The sequence below is a fragment of the Diospyros lotus genome, chromosome 13, assembly GCF_014633365.1.
Source record: "Diospyros lotus cultivar Yz01 chromosome 13, ASM1463336v1, whole genome shotgun sequence".
Lineage (NCBI taxonomy): Eukaryota > Viridiplantae > Streptophyta > Magnoliopsida > Ericales > Ebenaceae > Diospyros > Diospyros lotus.
The window spans coordinates 5028957-5050007 of record NC_068350.1 but is presented as its reverse complement, the minus strand read 5'-3'; the positions used below and the strand labels follow the sequence as shown (position 1 = coordinate 5050007).

Genomic DNA, 21051 nt, shown 5'->3' with positions numbered 1-21051 from the left:
ATGATTTGATGGTGTTGGAATCTCATCAGTGATCACATCACGCTGGTTACACTGAAAACAAAAATGATCGATACAGAACCAACACACACTTCTACAATAATAAAAAGTGAGAGAATTGAGCTTTGAGATTTCAAGTTAGGTTTCATGTGATATATACTTATTTATTAAACTAAAATAATAAAATGACGTATTATTTGAAGAGAAAAACTAAGTATTTTAACAAACAAAATTAAAAAAACTGTCAGATCCTCGCACTTGCAGACAGTTAACTAATCACTCTCTCGTTCAAGGGAAAACTACCCTTTTGAGTTTTTCTATTTTTATCTTAAATTAGTTCCATTTACTCCTGAAATTTGATTTTTCATATTGTTGTCTGAATTTGGTTTTCCTAAAAACAATTTCCATCTCATTTGAAATTTGAGGAGTTACTTGGCAGACTGAACATTGATAACTAGAAAGAGCTGCTCCTAGGCATAATTGCATAACCTTTTTGAATCTGCAAAAGACAACAACATTTACATAAAGTAGAAGCAGTGTTAAATGGAAGAACCCAAAATCAAATAGCTCTCTCCCCCCCCCCCCCCCCCCCCCCCCCACCACCTTAAAATTGCAGAATAAATAGGGACAGGTGAAAAAGGATTGACAGAACCAAAGGACATGTACATAATTGCCTTGCAGGCGGCGCCGGACTATGGCTGGGCAATGACCGCTGCTTAGTCCTTGCAGATTCATCAAAACCCTAATTAATGGAAAGCCATCTAAAAGAACAGAACTTCCAGCGCAGATCTGTTTCTGCTCTAAATGATGAGTAGACCCACATTGACCATCCAGGAGTTGCCCGCTCAAAGCAAAGCAGACACTGGTAGGATGCCTTGATGGGTTACCAGTTTGTCCGCTTTACTGAAGGTAACCTAGCAAACCAACTCAGGGCAGGGGGCCTGACAATACCTGTGGGAAATAAAGATGTTATGCGTATGAGACTTCTCATTTTATAAGAGTATATTTATACGTAATCTTTGCATTGTAACCTTTTGCAACCATTGCTCCCGAGACTAGCCCTCAACTTTAACATTGAACTAATAGCATTTTTTTGAATAAATAACGAGATCGCAAGGGTCATCATACGTTCAGAAAATTGTCTGCTTCTGCATTTCATCTACACAGTTCTCTGTTCACGATTCCTTAAATTCCGGGGGAAACTGCAAAAAGATACTGCCATTACACTGGGAGATACGAAAAGCAGTGAAATTCAAGCAAAAAGGAAAGTGAAGACAGAATGCAGGCTGAAAAAGGGGCGAAGAACATAAATGAAATAATGAATATGGCACTGGTCTTGACAAGTAGGAAGGAACCGTCCCTCATTCACATCTCAATTATAATACACAAATGGTGATGACCTGAAATTGACTGGCAAAAGGTAACTGATAACAGAAACAAAGTCACTAGCATCTGCTTCAAATGGTATACTAACATAAAGCAAAACTGGGTCGAAATTGTGTAGATTACAGAGAGGACACAAACATGAAATTCTCCACAACATCATGAGCTTTCAAATGTATGATAAAATCCCAACTAAAACTTTCAGGGACTACCAACAATTCTAGACATGTCCCAATGATTATTTCAAAACCCCTCTTCTTCGCTGTTTCAGATTACTTGGGACAATGGATACAGAATCTACACAAAGACCACCTTTGGAATGGGTGCAGTCGATCTGTTTCATTGAGAATCTCACTTCAGTAGCAGGATCCGACTCTGTGACAACAAACTCGCCTACCTTGTACTCTATCCAGCACCCACGCTTGTGGTTGCCATTTGCTTCATCTTGTTCAGTCTCATCTAAACATGACTCAATTGATGCTTGCTGTCCATCTGAAGTTGAAAATTCAAACCGTACAGGCCTTATATCCCAACCATGGGTGTGCTCAAAGTTGCCAACTCGCCTCCCAAGCCTCTTTGAAAATTTTCCAAGATGAATCCTAAATGACAGGGTATATATATCAGCAGGAAAAGGAAACTTTACCACCCCATCTACTTCAAACCACCATATTTGCAGTAGATAGGCCACTGAATGGAACCTGCACAAAGAAAACACACGATACTGATGCATCTCAGAAGATTATTATTATTATTTAAAACAAAGCAAAAAGAAAATGTATCTTCTCTTATGCCGGGAACCTCTACATAAACATCATCAAGAAGCAGAACTAGCCTCCACTCCTTGAGAATATTATAAAGGGTCCCATTCAGTAGCATACCAATCAACTAGGAACAACCATTTCGCATAGCAGATGAAATAAACAGGGTTATTTTATACAAAAGGAAGCGAAAAAAGGTTCAATATATTGAAACCCATGCTCCAGTCACAACCAAGTAGAGAGAAGGCTTAGGTAAAGTTTTTATGGATCCTAATGAAAGACGATAAAGCATAAAAAAGAGTGCAAATTGATGGTCTCAATACAATCCAAAACTAGTAAAAGATGAAGCAAGAGCTATATCACAAATCTTAATTTGTTATAGAAGTTACAAGGTCTTTCATATTAAAAAAATAGTAATTTAATCCAATGACAGTCCAAAAGAAAGAGGATATTTGGTAAAGTTAAGGACTAACAATCACAACTACTCACAAATGGGTAAAATTGAACCATTCAAAATAAAAACTCACAAGAGAAATATAAATGGAATCAGGAAAACAAGCAAGATTATCAACAGTCCAGACTGCCATTGTAACAAAGGTAATAGGGGATAAGACTTGAATTCACCATTTAATAACTATCAAAGTAATACACATCAACGTATAAGAGTCTCAGTTAATCAACCATCTACAAGGTATCTGATATTTTTTCTATAACTGAAAATATATAAAACAGAAAAAGAAAGACTGTACAAGGTATCTAATTTACTCCACAACTTTTCACTTCACTATTACAAGCTAAAAAAAAGGATAACTGTTCAAGTTTTAATGATCAACGGGGACAATTAGGTGTATTAAATTGAGTTTATTGTACAGGTGCCACCCCAAAAAATAATAATAAGGGTTGTCCCTAGTGCATGAGACTCCCGCCTTCACAAGTAACATGTTACTTCCTATTATTTCCAATGGAGAACGTGTTGTTATTAAACTGAGGTGCAATGGTTTAGGTAAGTTCACTGTCCAACCAGTGCATGCTACACTATCCAATTCAATGAAGGATTGGAACATTAGTTACTAGCTACATCAAGCAAAAAGCTGAAAACAATAAAGAAAACAGCACTCAAAATCACTGCACTTATTTCATTCAAATGAAAAGACAATTCTGGCACTTTCAAATTCAACATCCACCAAAAAAGCCAATCACTTCACATCAGTTACATATGTTTGTTTTTCTTTTTCTTAATGACTTCATATCATGATTTTTTAAACCTATTGCAATCATGAATGGGACAGCCAAGGCAAAAGACTCACATAACCTTTTACTTCATTATCCCTTCTGACTTGCTGGAAAAATCATAATACATTAAAAGATTATTCCCTTCAAGAATAGTAAACTTACCATCAACCTCAGTTTAGTATCATCTAACTGAATTTTTTTTTTTTTTTTGGCTTGGCAAAATATCTAACTGAATTTTTTTAATGCCATGCAGTGTCAAGCTCTAGCCAAATCCTAATCCAACACAGTTGGTGTGGGATAGAAAAGTACATTTTAGGAATTAATATTTGCTTATTTGATTCCCAATCAAATAAGAAAATATTAATTCCTAAAATGTACTTTTCTATCTTACATCAATTGTCACTACTTCAGAAACTACTGCGTAACAACGAAGCTTGATAAGAAGACTAATAAACTGCTTCAACAAAGCTACGGGAGAAAACTTTTACTAGTCAGATATTGACATTTCACAATTGAAAAACTATGCAATTCATCCAAATGACACATTAAGAACTTGATCACCTTTTTACTAAGTTTTTGCAGCTACCCAGGACTAAAGCAAAGTCTAAATTATATGCACCTGAGTTGGTTTTTGGGTAAGGGCATCTATGCAAGTGTTAGATTTATCTAATTATCATGTCATGTCAGGGGAATGTCATGAAATATCTAAATTCCATGTATTATGTTCTTTCACTTGTCCACAAGAAATGGCATTTGCAAGTCATTACCCATAGGCCCGGCGGTCTAGCATGGTTTTCATTTGTTCAAATCTCCAAATGCATATACATAAGATCATCCATGCAGACTTTTAACATGAGACTCATGCCAAGAGAGCTAGTGGATTAAAAATGCAGATCATATGCTACAGCATTGGTACAAGAGCATGACCAAAAAACATGTCAAACCTAAAAGAAGTACAATTGTGGAAAATAAATTTACGTTGCCAACCCTAAATACTAAAATAATACATTTTCATTTAGCTGAAATCTTTCTCTCTCTATGTGTGTATCACCAAAAAAAGATACTAAAGTAGTACCATTGTTCAGTTAAACTGAAAACACCTCCCCCCCCCCCCCCCCCCCCCAAAAAAAAAAAAAAAAAAAAACAAAAGAGAAAAAAAAAAAAAGACTAAAAACTAGGTCATTACTGTTTATATAGATATAAACAGTTGACTCTGTATTGTCACAAGAAAAAAAAACACTGAATTTCTTTTCCCCCTAAGCAAAAGAGGGGGGGGGGGGAAAAAAGTGTATTGAGAAGGTAAGCCATCACTCTACGTAAAGAAGCATCCTAGAAAAAGACAACATAACAATGACCAAATCCATCAACATGGGAGAAGAGCCCTACCCCAACAACAAAGTTCATTAATTAAGAGACACCATGGAATAACAAATAACAGAAAAAATAAATGGAAAGGTCAAAACAAAATGACAAACATAAAAGAAAGAATTGTCTTAAGAGAAGGATAAGTCTGACAATGTGATGACAAGATATCCTCCTATATAATCACACTAAATCATACAAAAGTGTATTTAAGTGAACATTCTCTCTCAATAAACTTGCACACAAAGGAGATGAGTAAAATCATCCATATTCTGGAGATAAAAAAATAGCTGTTGTTAACTTAAAGAAAACAATAGACAAATAAGCACAAACTTGATATGGCAGAATTTGAGAGGATAACAGAAAACCAGCATATAAAAACAAAATAAGATAAACATTCCAGCCTATCTAGACATGAACCAATTAAGGGAACTAGGGCAATGGTACCTAGGATGCAATTTGTTATGGTATGTGATATGTACATGCATGTCTTTCCTAGCACCTAGAAAAGGATAAGTTGAACCATTATATAGTGTCACAGTTCGCTTACAGACAGGTCACTCTCAAGTTTGCAGTTGCAGTTGTCTCAAAATTTGGCTTTGATTTCTCTGAAATTGGAAGTGGCACCCTTTACAATTTGGCATATGCACTGCCATTGGGGTAGCATGATCCAGGTCAGAATTTCCTGACAGGGCCCCAACTCTAAATACACTAGAAGGGGTAACCCTTTATTAAGGCACATTGAAGGTAAACCGATACCCAAAATACAATTTTTCTTTTCCAACAGCATACCAAGCCTTTATTCCATTATGTTTGGTTAACTACATGAGTTCTAACTTTTCATTCATTTCTATCCATTGTTTTTCTTCTATGAGGCCCATAAAAATAAAATAAAAAATAAGTCTCCCATCAAGTTTTTTTTTTTTTGGGGGGGGGGGGGGGGGGGGGGGGGGGGGGGGGGGGGGGGGGGGGGGGGGGAACTGCTTCTACCTCTTTCCTAACTATCTATTCCATTCCATCAACTCTCCTCACAGGGACCTCTATTGAGTATTGGTTTTCTTCTCACATGATCAAACCATCTGAATCGTGTCTCAAACATCTCACATTCAATAGGAGTCATTCCAACCTTATTACAAATAACCTCATTTCTAATTTCTCTCTCATAAGGCCACATATCCATCTTCACATCATCATCACAATTCCACTCTTATTTTGCACATGTTGGTCCTTTATTGCCCAACATTTTGTGTCATATGCCAAAGGTGGTGTTATAACAATTTTATAAAATGTTCCTTTTCTAGTTTTAATGAGCAAGAAATAAAAACTAAAGTTTCCTTTTATGGAACTTACTATTACATAAAACACCAAATACACTTTTCCATTTTAACCATCATGCCTTAATTTTATTGGTAGCATCCTCATTAATCTCCTCATCTTTTATATAAGAGTAATGCTATTTATCTAGACTAGAGATCCATCTCCAGTCTAGATAAATAGCATTATTCTTTATATAATTGATCCAAGATATCTAATTAGTCCTTTTCAGCATGATTTGATCTTCCATTTTACCATAACATCATCCACACTCATATTTTTACTAAACTTACATTCCACATATTCAATTTTCACTCTACTTAATTCAAAATGGAAATTCGAAGTTGCACCATCATTATGAACTATCAATTTTAACGTACCTGGATCCATTGAAGAAGCCACACGTACACACATAACTCAACTGCACTTGGTATCACCCAAGTATTTTTGCTTAATAAACTTCTTATCAAGGGGCCCATTTTCAAAAATGAAATTCTAATTCACCATCTGGATATCTATTTAGTCAGCAGCGAGTACGCAGAGCAGTAGTCTCACACATGTAAAAATAAAAGGGAAAAGAGACCACAATTTACCATAGAAAGTATCATTTAAGGTCACTAATCATAAGTTGTCTAGTAAATGGAAGGAATAAACCACATACCGTAGAAGCCTTAATCCCAACAAGTGGGGAAACCTCATATCTATATCATCATCATCAACTACACCTTATCCTAACCAAGTTACAGTTAGTGGCACATCATTCATAATGTTAGTTGACTTCTAAAAGTCACATTGACAATACAAATCCATGCAAAAGAACAATGTAGCAAAAGTTTATGTTAAAAGTCCTTTTAGACACAACTCTCTAGGAGGAAATAATGAGACAAAGTTCCAACACTGTCTTTCATATGGAAAAGTTTCATGAGATGGCAATGGTAATGAATGAAAACCGAATAGCTGTGCCCTCCATGCCCAGGAAAAAAAAATCCCAGTGACGCCTATTTAACCAGCAACAAAGAGATACCTTTTTTTATAACAAAATTCTTAAGATGGTTCAGGGCCCACTAAAAAGAAGATGAGCAAGACACAATTAAAATAGTCTTAGATGTGTAAAACAAAGATCAATAGAAGCACATTGAACTAAGCGGATGGAATGAAATAAATTAGTAGCAAAGGAGATGAAGGAAGACCAAAGAAAACTTCATGAAAAACCTTTAGACATATGAAATATAATGGCTTTACAAAAGATAGGATTTAAGCTTGTGACATCGTCACTGTTATTGTTTTCAACCCCCCCCCCCCCCCCCCCCCCAAAAAAAAAAAAAAATCATGAAAATACAGAGAACACCTTAACAAGTGAATCTGTTTGCCACCATCTCACATAACCTGATATTATAATCATATCCAATGACAAAATTAATTTCTCACTTCTAACTCTTCAACCATACTTCCAAAAAACTATTTTTCACTTCATTAACATTGATCAATCACCTAATATCCAACAAAGACAGCAGCCAAGTTTACTGTCCTAATCCTAATAGACAACAGCATGAACTAAAGTTGCTCAACACAAGATTACACTACGCATTGCCAGGCACACTACATTTATTGCTTTAACAAGGACAGCTTTCACCTAAAATAGAACATCGATGGTACTGAAACTATCGAACACAATAAACACATTACTACACCATAGCAATCCAAGTTCCACAGTAGAAGCAGAAAATGCAGAGATAGCCATTTGAAACAATTACAAAGGACACATGCTAGATTAGCAATAAACAATGTATAGGTAAACAAGAAAATATACATAACCTTATAAATATTTGAAAAAGGAATAAATAAATTTCTACATGCATGACTTAAGAAGTTGATGAGAGGTAGAGAATTGCAGACAATTATTATTCACAGGCTACACCACATTCAACAATAACAACAAATTGAGCCTTAATCCCACCAAGTGGGGATTTTATCTAGAATCCATGTTAAGAAAACCGAGGATTTTTACATTGGTTATTGATTACTTGTGATAGGGATAAAGATAGAAATACTTTGATATTGTTTCCTATTTTGATTTTAAAGATTAGATTTAAATTAGGATTTATCTTGTTATTTTGATTTGTTTCCAGTTTTGTTAGGTATTATAGGATAAGGACTGGAGTCAAATTAGGATTTAGATTCCTCAGCATACTACAGTCAGGTTTACTTTTGGCCTATAGATAAGGCTCATGATGTAACTTTTTATTCAGTTCTTGATTATTGACTACATTAGCATCAATTAGCTCTCTTGGCCATTCTTTCTCTTCCCTCCTCTCTTGGCTTTACTTCTCTAATCTCTTCTCCTCTTTTATTTGAACTTGGGACCAACTATAATAAGGAATAATACCTTTAATGATAGAATTTAAGGAGATTACACAACATAAAGCATTGTTATATTGTTTAGGTTAAATTTGGTTGTCACAGGGATGCCCTTTATTGTATATCCTTACTTTTGACTTCATTTCTATATTACAAAATGACCATTTAAGTCTTCAATTATGGATGGCCAGTGTATAAGCCAAAGAATGCCAACTGTGCAGTGCCACATTCTGTTCCAGTCTTTTTTTCTTTTTCATTTTCTCCGCTCCACTGATCTTGTCACCTATCTGTGTTAATTATTATAAAGCATCTGACAATTGCCCATGAAATGTTGCCCATAGTTGAAATGCATGCATCTATTTTGATGTCATGACTCATGAGCAAAGCAAATCAAATGTCTCAAAGTGTTTATTTATAGTGTACCTATCCAGAATCTGTCTCAAACACGGAATAGTGCACTATATCAGCACTAGTGCCAATACCAGTCACAAAAGGACCTTTTCTACTTAGCCCAAAAAAAAAAAAGGACCTCACCCAATACAAGTGTCCAAATTATTATTGCAAGTGATGATGGACCAAATCTTACCCACAAGTGCAACAATAATTTTACTGAAGCATATCAGGAACATCTTGAAGTATCTTACTTCTAATATGAAACTTATAAGCCTCTTGATCAACCAGATTCCTAAAAGTCATGAAAGAGGTGGTCCAAACATTTCCCCCTAATAGGATGTGGACAGGCATCATCAGTGTCCAATACACACACAAAGTATTTTAGTTCTTATATGAAAGAGGTGGTCTCCAATTAAATTCCTAAAAGCATCATAAAAGTGGTGGTCTCCAATTGAAACAAGGACAGCCACTCAGTACTGAAACGAGGACGGCAACCATCAGTGTTCCATATTGAACATAAACACGCATGCGGGCACATGCACAGAAATATAAGTGGTAAAAGATAATAAAATCATATTCTATTCATCTAGAAGAAAATTATCTCCATCTATCAGAAATAACTACTGTACTTTGGAATGCATAAAAGGCAGAACATAAACCAATAATACCAAATGATGATGACTCCAGCAAAAATAAGACAAAGTCATAACTGGCTTAAGCCAAAGATTTTAGCGTTTATCCATTTGAATTTCTGCCTTGATCCCAGAAAAATATATTAACATCAGTAACAGAATCTTGAATAGAATCTATATCTTATCAATCAACATTAACTGAAATAGTACCCATCCCGTTAGATTAGTTTGTTCAGTGTCTAACCTAGATTCTTCAGTCGGAATCCAATTCCAGTATCTTCTATCTTCAATGCCAGTAATCGCCATTCCCCTTGCAGAAATTGACATGCAAACCCTTCCTGTAACCCTATCCAACCATACTTCCTGTAACATCACCATAAAAAGAGAACACATAAATACGCAGAAATAACCCCAAATCCAAGTTAAATTTTTTCCAAAACTCAGTCTTCAACCCAAACATTAAACTTTTTTTATTGGCTTTACACATCATAAAACACAAGATAAGAGCTTCCACGACCCCTAATTCCCAAATTCCGAAAAGACTACAAACGGAATCAACAGGGAAAAAACGAATAGAAAATAACCTAGGCGAAACCATCACGCAGCTTGAAATTGACCCAACAACCTAATTTCCTCATATCCGAGTACCATGCAGAAACATACCCCATTCTTAAAAACCCAAACCTAAAGAGGAAAAAAAGCGCCCCCCGCCCCCCGCCCCCCCTTCCCCCCAAAACCCTAATTTACGTAAACCCCAATTCCCAAATTCGAATCCGGAAAGGGAAAGAGAAGAAGACATGCCTTGTTGCCATCGTCGAAAGGGACGGGTCGAGAGAGGAGGGCAAAGATGTCCTTCTTGGAGAGATTCTGGTGCCTCTCGGGAGGCAACAAGTCGAGCAGATCCCTGTAGTTAGGGGGCAGCTTGCCTTCCCAGACGGAGTCGGCCGAAGCGGCCCCGCGGAACGCACGATTGAGGCGGGCGAGGTTGCAGATCTCCGGCGGCGTCAGGTAGAGGAAAACGCACGCCACGCAGCTCTCCGGTATGTCGCCTAGGCCCGGCCCGCCGGCGGAACCGTTCGATTCGGTCAAGTTCGAGAGCGTCGCCCCCATCTCCCCAACCAGTCTTCTCCCTCACCTTCAAATCATGTCGCCAGCGGTGGTGTCGCCGCCGTCAACGGTGGTGGTCGTAGTGATCGAGTGACTGGTAGATAGAAAAAGTGTGCGCCAAAATCCAGAGAACATATAGCGGAGAAAGTCTGTATCGTGTCCCAAATGAATTGAATTGAAGAAATAGGCGAAAGCCAAGAACTGAGACCCAATGGCCAACGGGTCACCCTTTTATTCCATTTCGTTCTTCCCTTTTATTTTTCACTAAATTACAATCAACCCCCCCCCCCCCCCCCCCCCCCCACATCACCTTCCCTATATTCTAGCATATCCCTATTGACTTATATATATATATAAAATTAAAATGTATTCTTTCAAATTATTTTTAAAATTCACAAATACTCTATTATTTAAGTCATAATAATAATAATATATTTAATCTTCACACTGCATCAACTCTTTCGCCTACACCTTTAATATAAAATGATATCATAATCATATTTTAAATATATGATTATTAAAAAATTATGTCAAGGTTAATAAATGTTAATCCTTTACACGATTCAATTAAAATTTTTATTTATATAAATTGATGGGGAGACATGATGGGGACATGGCAAAATAAATAAATGAAAAGCAACTGTTCGTTTTTGAAAGGCCTTGAGTGGTTCCCTTCCCACCCACCCCTTCTCCGTGTTGATATCATCCTCGTGAATAAAATGATTTAAGAATAAGGGTATGGTTATCTTATGAATTTACAAATTAAATATGTCATCTCTGTAATACAATTATGGTTTCACCACATACGTTAAAGTGAAGATAAATTAAATTTAATAAAACATGTCAATCTAAGATATAAAAAAGTGAGAATTAACATGATAAGAACGTGACAACAAGATCATTATGCCTTAAGAGTAAAAAAAAATATCATATTTCATATCTTTGAATACATCACAATCAAAATAAACTTTAAATATCCAAAAGAAAGAGAATTAGTGTGATACAAACGTTATGTGATTAAGTAAAGAAATGTCACAATTTATTTAAATTAAAAATATTAAAAGCATATGTGAGATCTCGGGTGAGTTACGTACACCATGGCACGAACAGTGTAATCAAACTAAATTATGATTATTTGTTTATATTTTTATTTTTGCTAAATTCACTCTTTTATAATTTGATAAATTAACTTTTTTTTTTTTTGTGGGCATCATTAATTATAGCAGATGCTATAAAAACTCTTTTTTGGGTAAGTTTAAGCGTAGAAACTCGACCTAATCTAGTATATTATTTTGCTTGAATGTATGATATTTGTTTTTTATTGTACTAACTTGCATTTTATAGAAATATACTTAATTTGACTCTGTATTCTTTTGAAAGAAAATTTTGTCAAAATTGTCAATCCAACTTTCAAATGTAGAGAAAATGTTAAGAACATTATAAATTCATAGAGCTTTTTGAATGCCATAAAGATGATTTTATAAAGAAGAGAAAGATGAAAGAGACTGAACATGAAATAGATGGCTTAACAAATCATGGAGATGGAGTCCTAACTGCATGAGATTTGTAAAAAGTAGGAATTATGCTTTCGCCATCACAATTCAAATTGCAGAGAATTATAAAACAATTAAATGGCCAATGCTAGCTATTGCATGTAATGTTCTTAGAATTGGCCAAATTGGAATCTTAAAAAGAGGGAGTTTGTTAGATGGTGTTGGATGTTTTCCTCCAAATGGAGAAGGAATCATTTGTGGGGCAATGAATACTAATATACTATTTTCGAGTTAAAATATTTTATTTTTTTTTAATAAAGTTAAACTAAAATTTAATTTAATGTATCTAAACATGTTATTTGAAATTAACACGAGTAAGTAACCTTCTTATTTATATTCGAATGAATCAGTTTCAATCGAATATAAGAATTTCATATTACATTTTAACTTTCGTTACTTGAAAATTTTTATATATACTCAAATAAATTAAAATATATGCCACCCAACAACACTGGTAAAATTTGGGGGTTTTATGAAATTATTATTGATTATAAAAACCCTTTATTTCAATTAAAACCTTGTAATTGGTTTGGTTATTATTGCAATTAAGTTCAATAAAAATAGTTAAATCAAATTTCATTTAAATTTAATTTAATTCAATTCAATCCTATTATAGATTAAAAAATGGAGGTGGTTTCATCATGATGCCGTTAACATGAATAGGGCGATGTCTGGGACATTTCAATTGGATTGTCAATTCAAGTGCAGTAAGCTCTGCGCTTCAATTCATCTCATTATGTCTCGTCTAATCTTTATTAGTTGCCTTTTATAGTCAACTAATAAAGATTAGAGTCTGCTTGAACTTAATCTTTAATTATTATGTCTCTGATTCGTTCAAAAAGCAAGATTCCGTAACGGCGACAAACTCATTCTTTTCTAATTAAAATGTTAAAAAATTGTGTTTTGATTTTTTGATTTGACTCAATTATCGGGATTTAACAATTTAAAAGAAAAGGTAACATGGTGCGTTAGGATCTCTAATTTTAAAATATGATTAATTGTATTATTTTAATATTTTCATAATCAATTTATTTATCTTTTTTCGTAATCAAAAGGTAACATGTTTGTTAATTATTTTCTTGCACTATTTTCAAGTAAAGCATTTATGATTTAAATGTTTGGGCATTATCGTGGGGGGCAAAAGTGGGGTTGAATATTAATGAATTTTGTCTTCTTTACATTGATTCTTTTAATTGTTTTTGGAAGTTATTGTAACTTTGGAGGGTACATGGCACATGCTACCGGTTAGGCGGGCAAACCCGATAATACGAGAAGTCGTGGGCATGTTTTCGTCGTGATTTTGAAATGCTTTCCCAATTTGTATTTAGATGATGCATTTAAAGGGATTTACTATGTGAACTCAGTGTCTCATCAATACGGGTTGTGCCAGCTTAGTTGCTTAATCCCAAATGGTTTATGAGTTGGCCTCCACTTAGTCCTTTTTTTTTTTTTGTATTTTTATTAAAAATTGTAAAATAATATAATCAAATAATTAATATATTTAGTATATGTGCGTATGGAATAACTTTTTCAACACTAGTTGTGCCAAATGTATGCCAATTGGCATGTTGTTTACCACCTTTAGTGTAATTATAACTTATTTGAGTCACTCTTAAATCATCTAAAATAAAATTATAATTAGTGCGGTATTAAATTTGTGTTTGACTCTAAATTATGTTTAACTTATCTCCAATTATATTCTTTATTCTACTTTATATTATATTATTAAAATCGTATTCACTCCAACTAGATTCCTTATATAATTTCTTTATTAATATACTTTAATTCTATTTTTTTATCTTATCTATAAATTTCATTATTATAAAATTTTAATATTTATTTTTTAATTTATTAATAAACTTTAATTCTCCACGCCATGATCGATCGTCTCTGTCATGTCTGTTCGTCTCCTCATTCGCCACAACTCTTTGTCACCTCTAACTGTGGGCCTCTCTTGTTTCATTGTGTCCAACCGCATTCAATAGTCATCTTTGAAGTCGACGACAAATCGGCTATAACGTGCTTCGTCCTCTTCACTTCTCTAACGAAGCTTCATGCTTTGACAGTGCATGTTACAACTATGGTGACAACGATAATGGCTATACTGGCGACGATAACCGTTGTGCAAAGAGATAGGTATGGTTACGATAAACAATGGGATAGCCAAAAAGGCGAGGAATTTGGCCTTCGCTATTTCAATGGCGAGTGAAATTAAAGATGGCGAGATGTGTTGGAGCAACTTCTTCCATTCCTTTTGCTAAAATTTTAACTTAGCAAGGAGAAATTGACTACGTTGGAAACACCCTTAATAAAGTTATTTGTGTACAATAAGTTATTTGCATGCTAAAATTTATATATTATTTAATGAAGAGTTACATCTTAGTTTTTCTTATGCATGATCTTACTCTATTTGCCACACTTGTTAACTATTTTTCTAATTTGTTATACATCTAAGATTAAAGATTCCTTGAAATTTTAAATGTTTAGCAAGTTTCACTTTCAAATAACACTAAATAACAAGTTTAATATTATTAAAATAAATAACACTTAGTCTTGACAAGTCACGTCAAACACACCAATGAGTTATATGCCAACATTCAAGCCAATGAGGTATATGCTAACATTCAATGAGTTATATGCCAACATTCAAGCCAATGAGTTATATGCTAACATTCGAGCCAAGCTAGGCACAAATCTAGTTGCATAGTTTAATACCATTCCTCGACAAGTTTTCCAAAACATGTTATAATTGTGACTTAAAATTTAAATTTATTTGTAATTAAAATTTATAATTTAATCGTAATTAGGACTTTGAATTTGATTGTGATAAAAATGTTGTCAAATTTAATTTTGAGTGGGTTTTATCTTATTTGAAGAAATATCATTTTGACTCATCTTCTGATCAAAAAATAATTTTATGTATATATTTACAGATGATTTTAGGTTTATAAAAAAAATATCCAATACCCTGAAATTAGTTATAGTTATATCACTATTGTAAAAATAATATCATCTTAATGATATTTTGGTAACAACTATATCATTATTATTATACCAATATATCATAGTAATTTTTTGTTCTTTCTGGTTTTTCTCCATTTGAGTTTTTCATATTAAAAACTCGTGTGATTAATTGTAATATCCTAGTATTTTGAGAATAATAATAATTAATTTTGTATTTAAAATATTTTTTGACATCAATTAAAAATTATAATTGAGAAAACTAATGGGTTTAGAGTTAGTGGGCTAACTTGAAAAATGAAATGTTAAGTAAATAGGTTTAGAGTCAGTAGGTTAAGTTAAAAAAAAAAAAAAATGTTAGGTAAATGAGCTTAGAATTGGTGGGTTAAATTGAAAAAAAAAATGCTAAGTAAATGGACTTATAGTTAGTGGACTAAGTTGAGAAATGAAAGGCTAAGTAAATTGGTTAGAGTTAGTAGGCTAAAAAAGTGGACTTAAATTTATGGACTAAATGAAAGAATAGTCCATTCAAAATAAGATTTAGTTGAAAAATAATTAAAAATAGTGGATGAAATAATGGAGAAATGTGGAGACAAAATAGAGCGTGGACAAATAATAAAAGATAATGGATGAATTAATGGAGAAATGTGTGAGACAAAATATGGTGTGAACAAATAATTAAAAATAATGGGTAAATTAATGGAAAAATGTGGAAGACAAAATATGGTGTGGACAAATAATCAAAGATAAATGATGAATTAATGGAAAAATGTGGGAGACAAAGTAAAATGTGGTCAAATAATCAAAAATAATGGGTGAATTAATGGAGAAATGTGGAAGATAAAGTAGTGTATGGACAAATAATTAAAGATTGTGAGTGAGATTTAGTTGAAAATAATTTTAAAAAAATGATAAAATAATAAAGGATAGTGGATCACTACAATTATACTAAACTTAATTAAACCTCTATAAATAGAGGAAACTTGAAAGGTTGGAGGACTTGAATTAGAAAGATAAAGGTTGTAAGAAAGAAGGATTTAAGAGTAAGAGAGAGATTTGAGAAAGAGAAATAAATAATATAAAGAAAAATACCAAAAATTTCTAAAAAAATCCTATAGATTGGGTTTAGTAGTTCGTGTGAAAATTTGTGACAAAAGGCGTTGTTGAATATGCAAACCGAGACTTCATCGCAGCATAGAAGAATACCGAATCACTCCATGGGAAGGTAAGTTATCTTCAAAAATTTATTTAAAAATTTCATAAATATTAGAATGATATTCTAGAATTTTTGATAGTGAAATTTGAAGAGAAATGCATGATTAGTATTTATTATGGATTTTTGAGGCAATAGATGCTTGAAAATCAAAGGAAAAATGAGAAATAAATAGAATGTGGATTTTAAAATTATGAGAAAATTTCTGGGGCTTAGAAATATTGTTTTAGGAATTATTGTGAAGAGAAATTGAGAAAATTTTACGAGAAAGTATTTATTTCATAATTTTGAGGAAATAATAGGAAGAAATTAGAAAAATTAGAAATCTAATTTTCTTAAGTAATTATGGTGCCATGGTACGTCAAGGTTTATAATTGAATACAATTGGAAGTCCGACGCAAATTTTGAGGCAAACTTACGTTATGGGCAAAATTATCTTTTTACAAGGTAAGTGATAATTCTTAATTAGATCAAGTTTTATGATCTTATCATGTTGTCATGCCTTGTTATGAGTATGTCATGTAAATTGCATTTTACATGTTTTGATTTATGAATTATACATATGAGCATGATAAGATTCACAGTTATACGTTACATGGGTTTGGGATTAGGTATTGGCGTCGCTACTTTGCCAAGAGTGCACCCATACACCCCAGTCTGATAGGGAGGCTGGAAAAATGGTCAGTAATCTTAAGGTGCAGTCAACCCAAACATAAGAGTGATGATGTTAAGTGCATCACATACATACATGAGCATTAAATGTTTTGTTTCCCTTACTTAGATGATTCATCATCTAACTTGGGCTTTGCCCCTAGAATATTCAAACGTTCAAAATGAAGATTGTAGCAGAAATGAGGATGAATGAGGCATGAAATGTCACTTAGCAAAGTGCATGATGAGTTGTATGATCAGTTGAATATATGTTATGTAGGTCATGTATTTAAATTCTGCTACTTCGAATTCTGAACGTTTTGAGGAATGATGATGTAGAACCCTATTTAAGGTTAATGTTAGTTGAGAACTTATGTTATGTATTAAGACATGTTGAGAAATTTAGGTTGTGTTCTCTTTGTTATTTTTAAGTCATTTTTAATTTTCAATTTTATAAAATAATGAAAACGTGTTCTCTTTATTGTTTTAAAAATATATTTTTAAAAACAAACAAAAAAATTGTAAAGAAAACTCAAAACAACAAAAAGTTGTTTTGAGTGTTTTCATCCAAAACAAATTCAAAACTCAAAATATATTTATTTATTTATTTATATTTTATTATTATAATAGAAAAAAATTACAAAATTCATTAACTTTAAAATGTAAATATTTTTTTAATAATTTATAAACATTAAATATTTTTAATTTACTGAATAATCAAATTTATTGAATAAAATATCATTAAAAATTATTTTCAAAATTTCAAAGAGAACGCGTTTTCTAATTTTTTGTTTTGAGAAATAGTTTTTCAAAATGACAAAGAGAACGCGTTTTTAATTTTCTAAAAACAAACTATCAAAACAGAAAATTGAAAATGAATTCAAAATTCAAAACTAAAAATTGAAAAGTAAAGAGAACGCAATCTTATGTTCCCGAGATGTAAGCACTGAATTATGATTAATGTTATGATGTTAGGTTCGATTCTAACTTCCGCATTTGATATTTATGATGATTTTCCTTTGAGATAGTTGAATTGAGCTTTTGAGATTTATTTAAAAAGTAATATGATTTAGCAATAGTTTTTTAAAAAAAAATTATTTCAGAATTGTCCTGAGTTATAACGTGCTCGAAAATCGAAGCATTACATTAATGATTTGATTATGATTATGTGCGTATGGAATAACTTTTTCAACACTAGTTGTGCCAAATGCGTGCCAATTGGCATGTTGTTCGACACCTTTAGTATAATTATAACTTACTCGAGTCACTCTTAAATCATCCAAAATAAAATTATAATCAGTGCAGTATTATATTTGTGTTTTACTCTAAATTATGTTTAACTCATCTCCAACTATATTCTCTATTTTATTTTATATTATATTATTAAAACCGTACTCACTCAAACTAGACTCCTTATTCTATTTCTTATTTAATTTATTTATTAATATACTTTAATTCTAATTTTTTTTATCTTATCTATAATTTTCACTACTAAAAAAAATTAATATTTATTTCTTAATTTATTAATAAACTTTAATCCTCCTCGCCATGATCGAACGTCTCTATCGTGTTTGTTTGTCTCCTCCTTCGCCGCAACTCTTCATCGTCTCCGACTATGGGCCTCTCTTGTTTCGTCGTCTCCGGCGATGGGTCTCTCTTGTTTTGTCGTGTCTGACCGCATTCAATAGTCGTCTTCGAAGTCGACGGCAAATCAGCTCCAACGTGCTTCGTCCTCTTCACTTCTCCGACGGAGTTTCATACTTCGACAATGCCTGTTGCAATTGTGATAACGACGATAATGGTGATGCTTCCGACGATGACTGTTGTGGAAAAAGATATAGCCATGGTTGCGATGGACAATGGGATAGCCAAAAATGCGAGGGATTTGACCTTCGTTATTTCGATGGCGAGCGAAATTAAAGATGGCGAGATATGTTGGAGTAGCTTCTTCCATCCCCTTTTCTAAAATTTTAACTTAGTAAGGAGAAATTGACTTCATTGGAAACAACCTTAATAAAGTTATTTGTGTACGATAAGTTATTTGCATGCTAAAATTTATATATTATTTAATGGCAAGCGAAATTAATGAAATATATTTGTTATATTTCACTTTCAAATAACACTAAATAACAAGTTTAATATTATTAAAATAAATAATAATTAGTCAGGACAAGTCACGTCGAACACGCCAATGAGTTATATGCCAACATTCAAGCCAAGCTAGGCACAAATCTAGTTGCATAGTCTAATACCATTCATTGACAAGTTTTTCGAAGCATGTTATAATTGTGACTTAGTAATAATATCATCTTAGTAATATTTTGACAGTAATTATATCACTATTATAGTAGTAATATTATCTTAATGATATTTTGGTAACAACAATATCATTATTATTATACTAATATATTATAGTGATATTTTTTTCTTTCTAATAATTATTTTTCTCCATTTAAGTTTTTCACATTAAATTCTATGTTTGTTCGTGTGATTGATAGTTTAGTTATGATTTGTTTTTTATTCAAATTTGTAATAGAGCACGTGAGTTTCTCAACTTATTTTACATATTTAATATATAATTTTATGATTTGTGTCAAATATATCAACAAGTTCTAACAACATATGGGCCATGCTAGAACCATTTATTGGATAAATGGGTATTTCATCATTTTTCATCTAATGCTTAATCAACGACTTATGTATTATACTATGTACAAAGTATATATAAGAATTGTTTGGATTTAAATAAAAAAATAAATAATTTTATTAGGATTACATTTTTTTTTTTTGATCAGAAGAGTCGTCTGAATATTTTAAGTGGCACGGCCTGATGCCATGCATCTACAAGTTAGGTGGCATCGGGGAAGGTACATGCAAGTAAATAAATAAATTATATATTAAAATATTGAGTGAGTCTTGTGCTCCTAACATATTTTAGTGTCTATCCTGTTTGAAACTTTTTATAATTTATTAATGTAAAGTTATGTTTTAGTGAGAATTTATTTATGCTATTCATCAAATTCCAATTAATAGCTAAAAGAAAACAAGTTGAGGTTAACTTGAATATTGTAAATAATAATGACAATCAGTGGCGGAGTCACAGTATGCCAGCTAGAGCTTTGGCCCCAGCTGATTTTTCTTTTTTTTTATTTTATTTTTTATATATATTATTATAGATAATTACAATTTGACATCAATTAGATAGATATAATTGTCAAATTTAATAAATTTAATAATTTAAATTATGTATTTTAAAAATTAAATAAAAATAAAATTATAAAATAATAAAATTCAATTTATAAATATAATTTGACCCAGTTAAAAATATTTCTTGACTCCGTCAATGATAATTATAATAATAAAATTCTTTAATATTAATATGATCCTTTATATCACAAATATTTATTTTCTTAGATAAAATTAATTACATTGTACTCTCCAAGACATTAGAGACAAAATAAACTCAGCCAAAGAAATGCCATTTTACCTTTTTTTAAGTAAGAAACTAACTTGATAAGAGTTTCATATGATTGAGTGAATGTCTAGAATTAATAGAAATTTGAGTGGAGAAAATAGCATGTCTTTATATGAGATATTAGGTGAGCAACCCTAACAGTAGCTCATTGTAAGATGTGATAGATGTTATAATTTTAACTTTACACATATGATTTTATACTCTTTTATAAAGTTTAAGTTAACACGATAAGAACATCACATGATTAAGGAGAAAAAACCGCCACATCTCATATTAGTTGGAGCTTGAGTGAAGAAAACATCAAGTCTCCCAAAAGTAGTTAATTTTAGATAGAAGTCTATAATTTTAAGATTTTCTTTAATAGGTAAAATTATACTACTCAAATTTAATGGGAGAGTAATTGAGATTCACGAAACTGGAACTAGAAATCTCAAACTCAATATGATCAAAATATATGACTATCTTATAAAATACTAAGGGTATTTATGGATCGAGTTAATCTAGATTTAACATTAATCTAGAATTGAACTAATGCCACTATAACAAAAATGATTTGTTGAGGCATCTTTTTTAGGGTATTTTTTAAAAAGTGTCCTCTAAAATACCATTTTAAGGCATAATCTAAAAAAGTGTCCCAATACAATAACTTTAATGAGGCACA

The 21051-nt window shown here is 32.3% G+C and overlaps 1 protein-coding gene across 1 annotated transcript; it reads right to left on the bottom strand.

Moving 5' to 3' along the window:
- Nucleotides 1-1277: 1277 nt before the first annotated feature.
- Nucleotides 1278-10747, bottom strand: LOC127788987 (F-box protein PP2-A15). Its single transcript, XM_052317708.1, has 3 exons — nucleotides 10228-10747; nucleotides 9675-9789; nucleotides 1278-2078 (listed from the first exon to the last, which is right to left on the bottom strand). The coding sequence occupies exons 1-3, from the start codon at nucleotides 10538-10540 to the stop codon at nucleotides 1619-1621; spliced, it is 888 nt and encodes a 295-aa protein (XP_052173668.1). The 5' UTR covers nucleotides 10541-10747; the 3' UTR covers nucleotides 1278-1618.
- Nucleotides 10748-21051: the final 10304 nt, after the last annotated feature.

Excerpts from the sequence above, each read along its gene's own strand:
- LOC127788987 (XM_052317708.1), bottom strand. The coding sequence starts at position 10,540 with ATGGGGGCGACGCTCTCGAACTTGACCGAATCGAACGGTTCCGCCGGC. Across the intron at positions 9,790-10,227 it reads CGACGATGGCAACAAGGCAT|TATGGTTGGATAGGGTTACA; the intron begins GTCTTCTTCTCT and ends TGTTACAGGAAG. Across the intron at positions 2,079-9,674 it reads ATTCCGACTGAAGAATCTAG|GTTCCATTCAGTGGCCTATC; the intron begins GTTAGACACTGA and ends TTCTTTGTGCAG.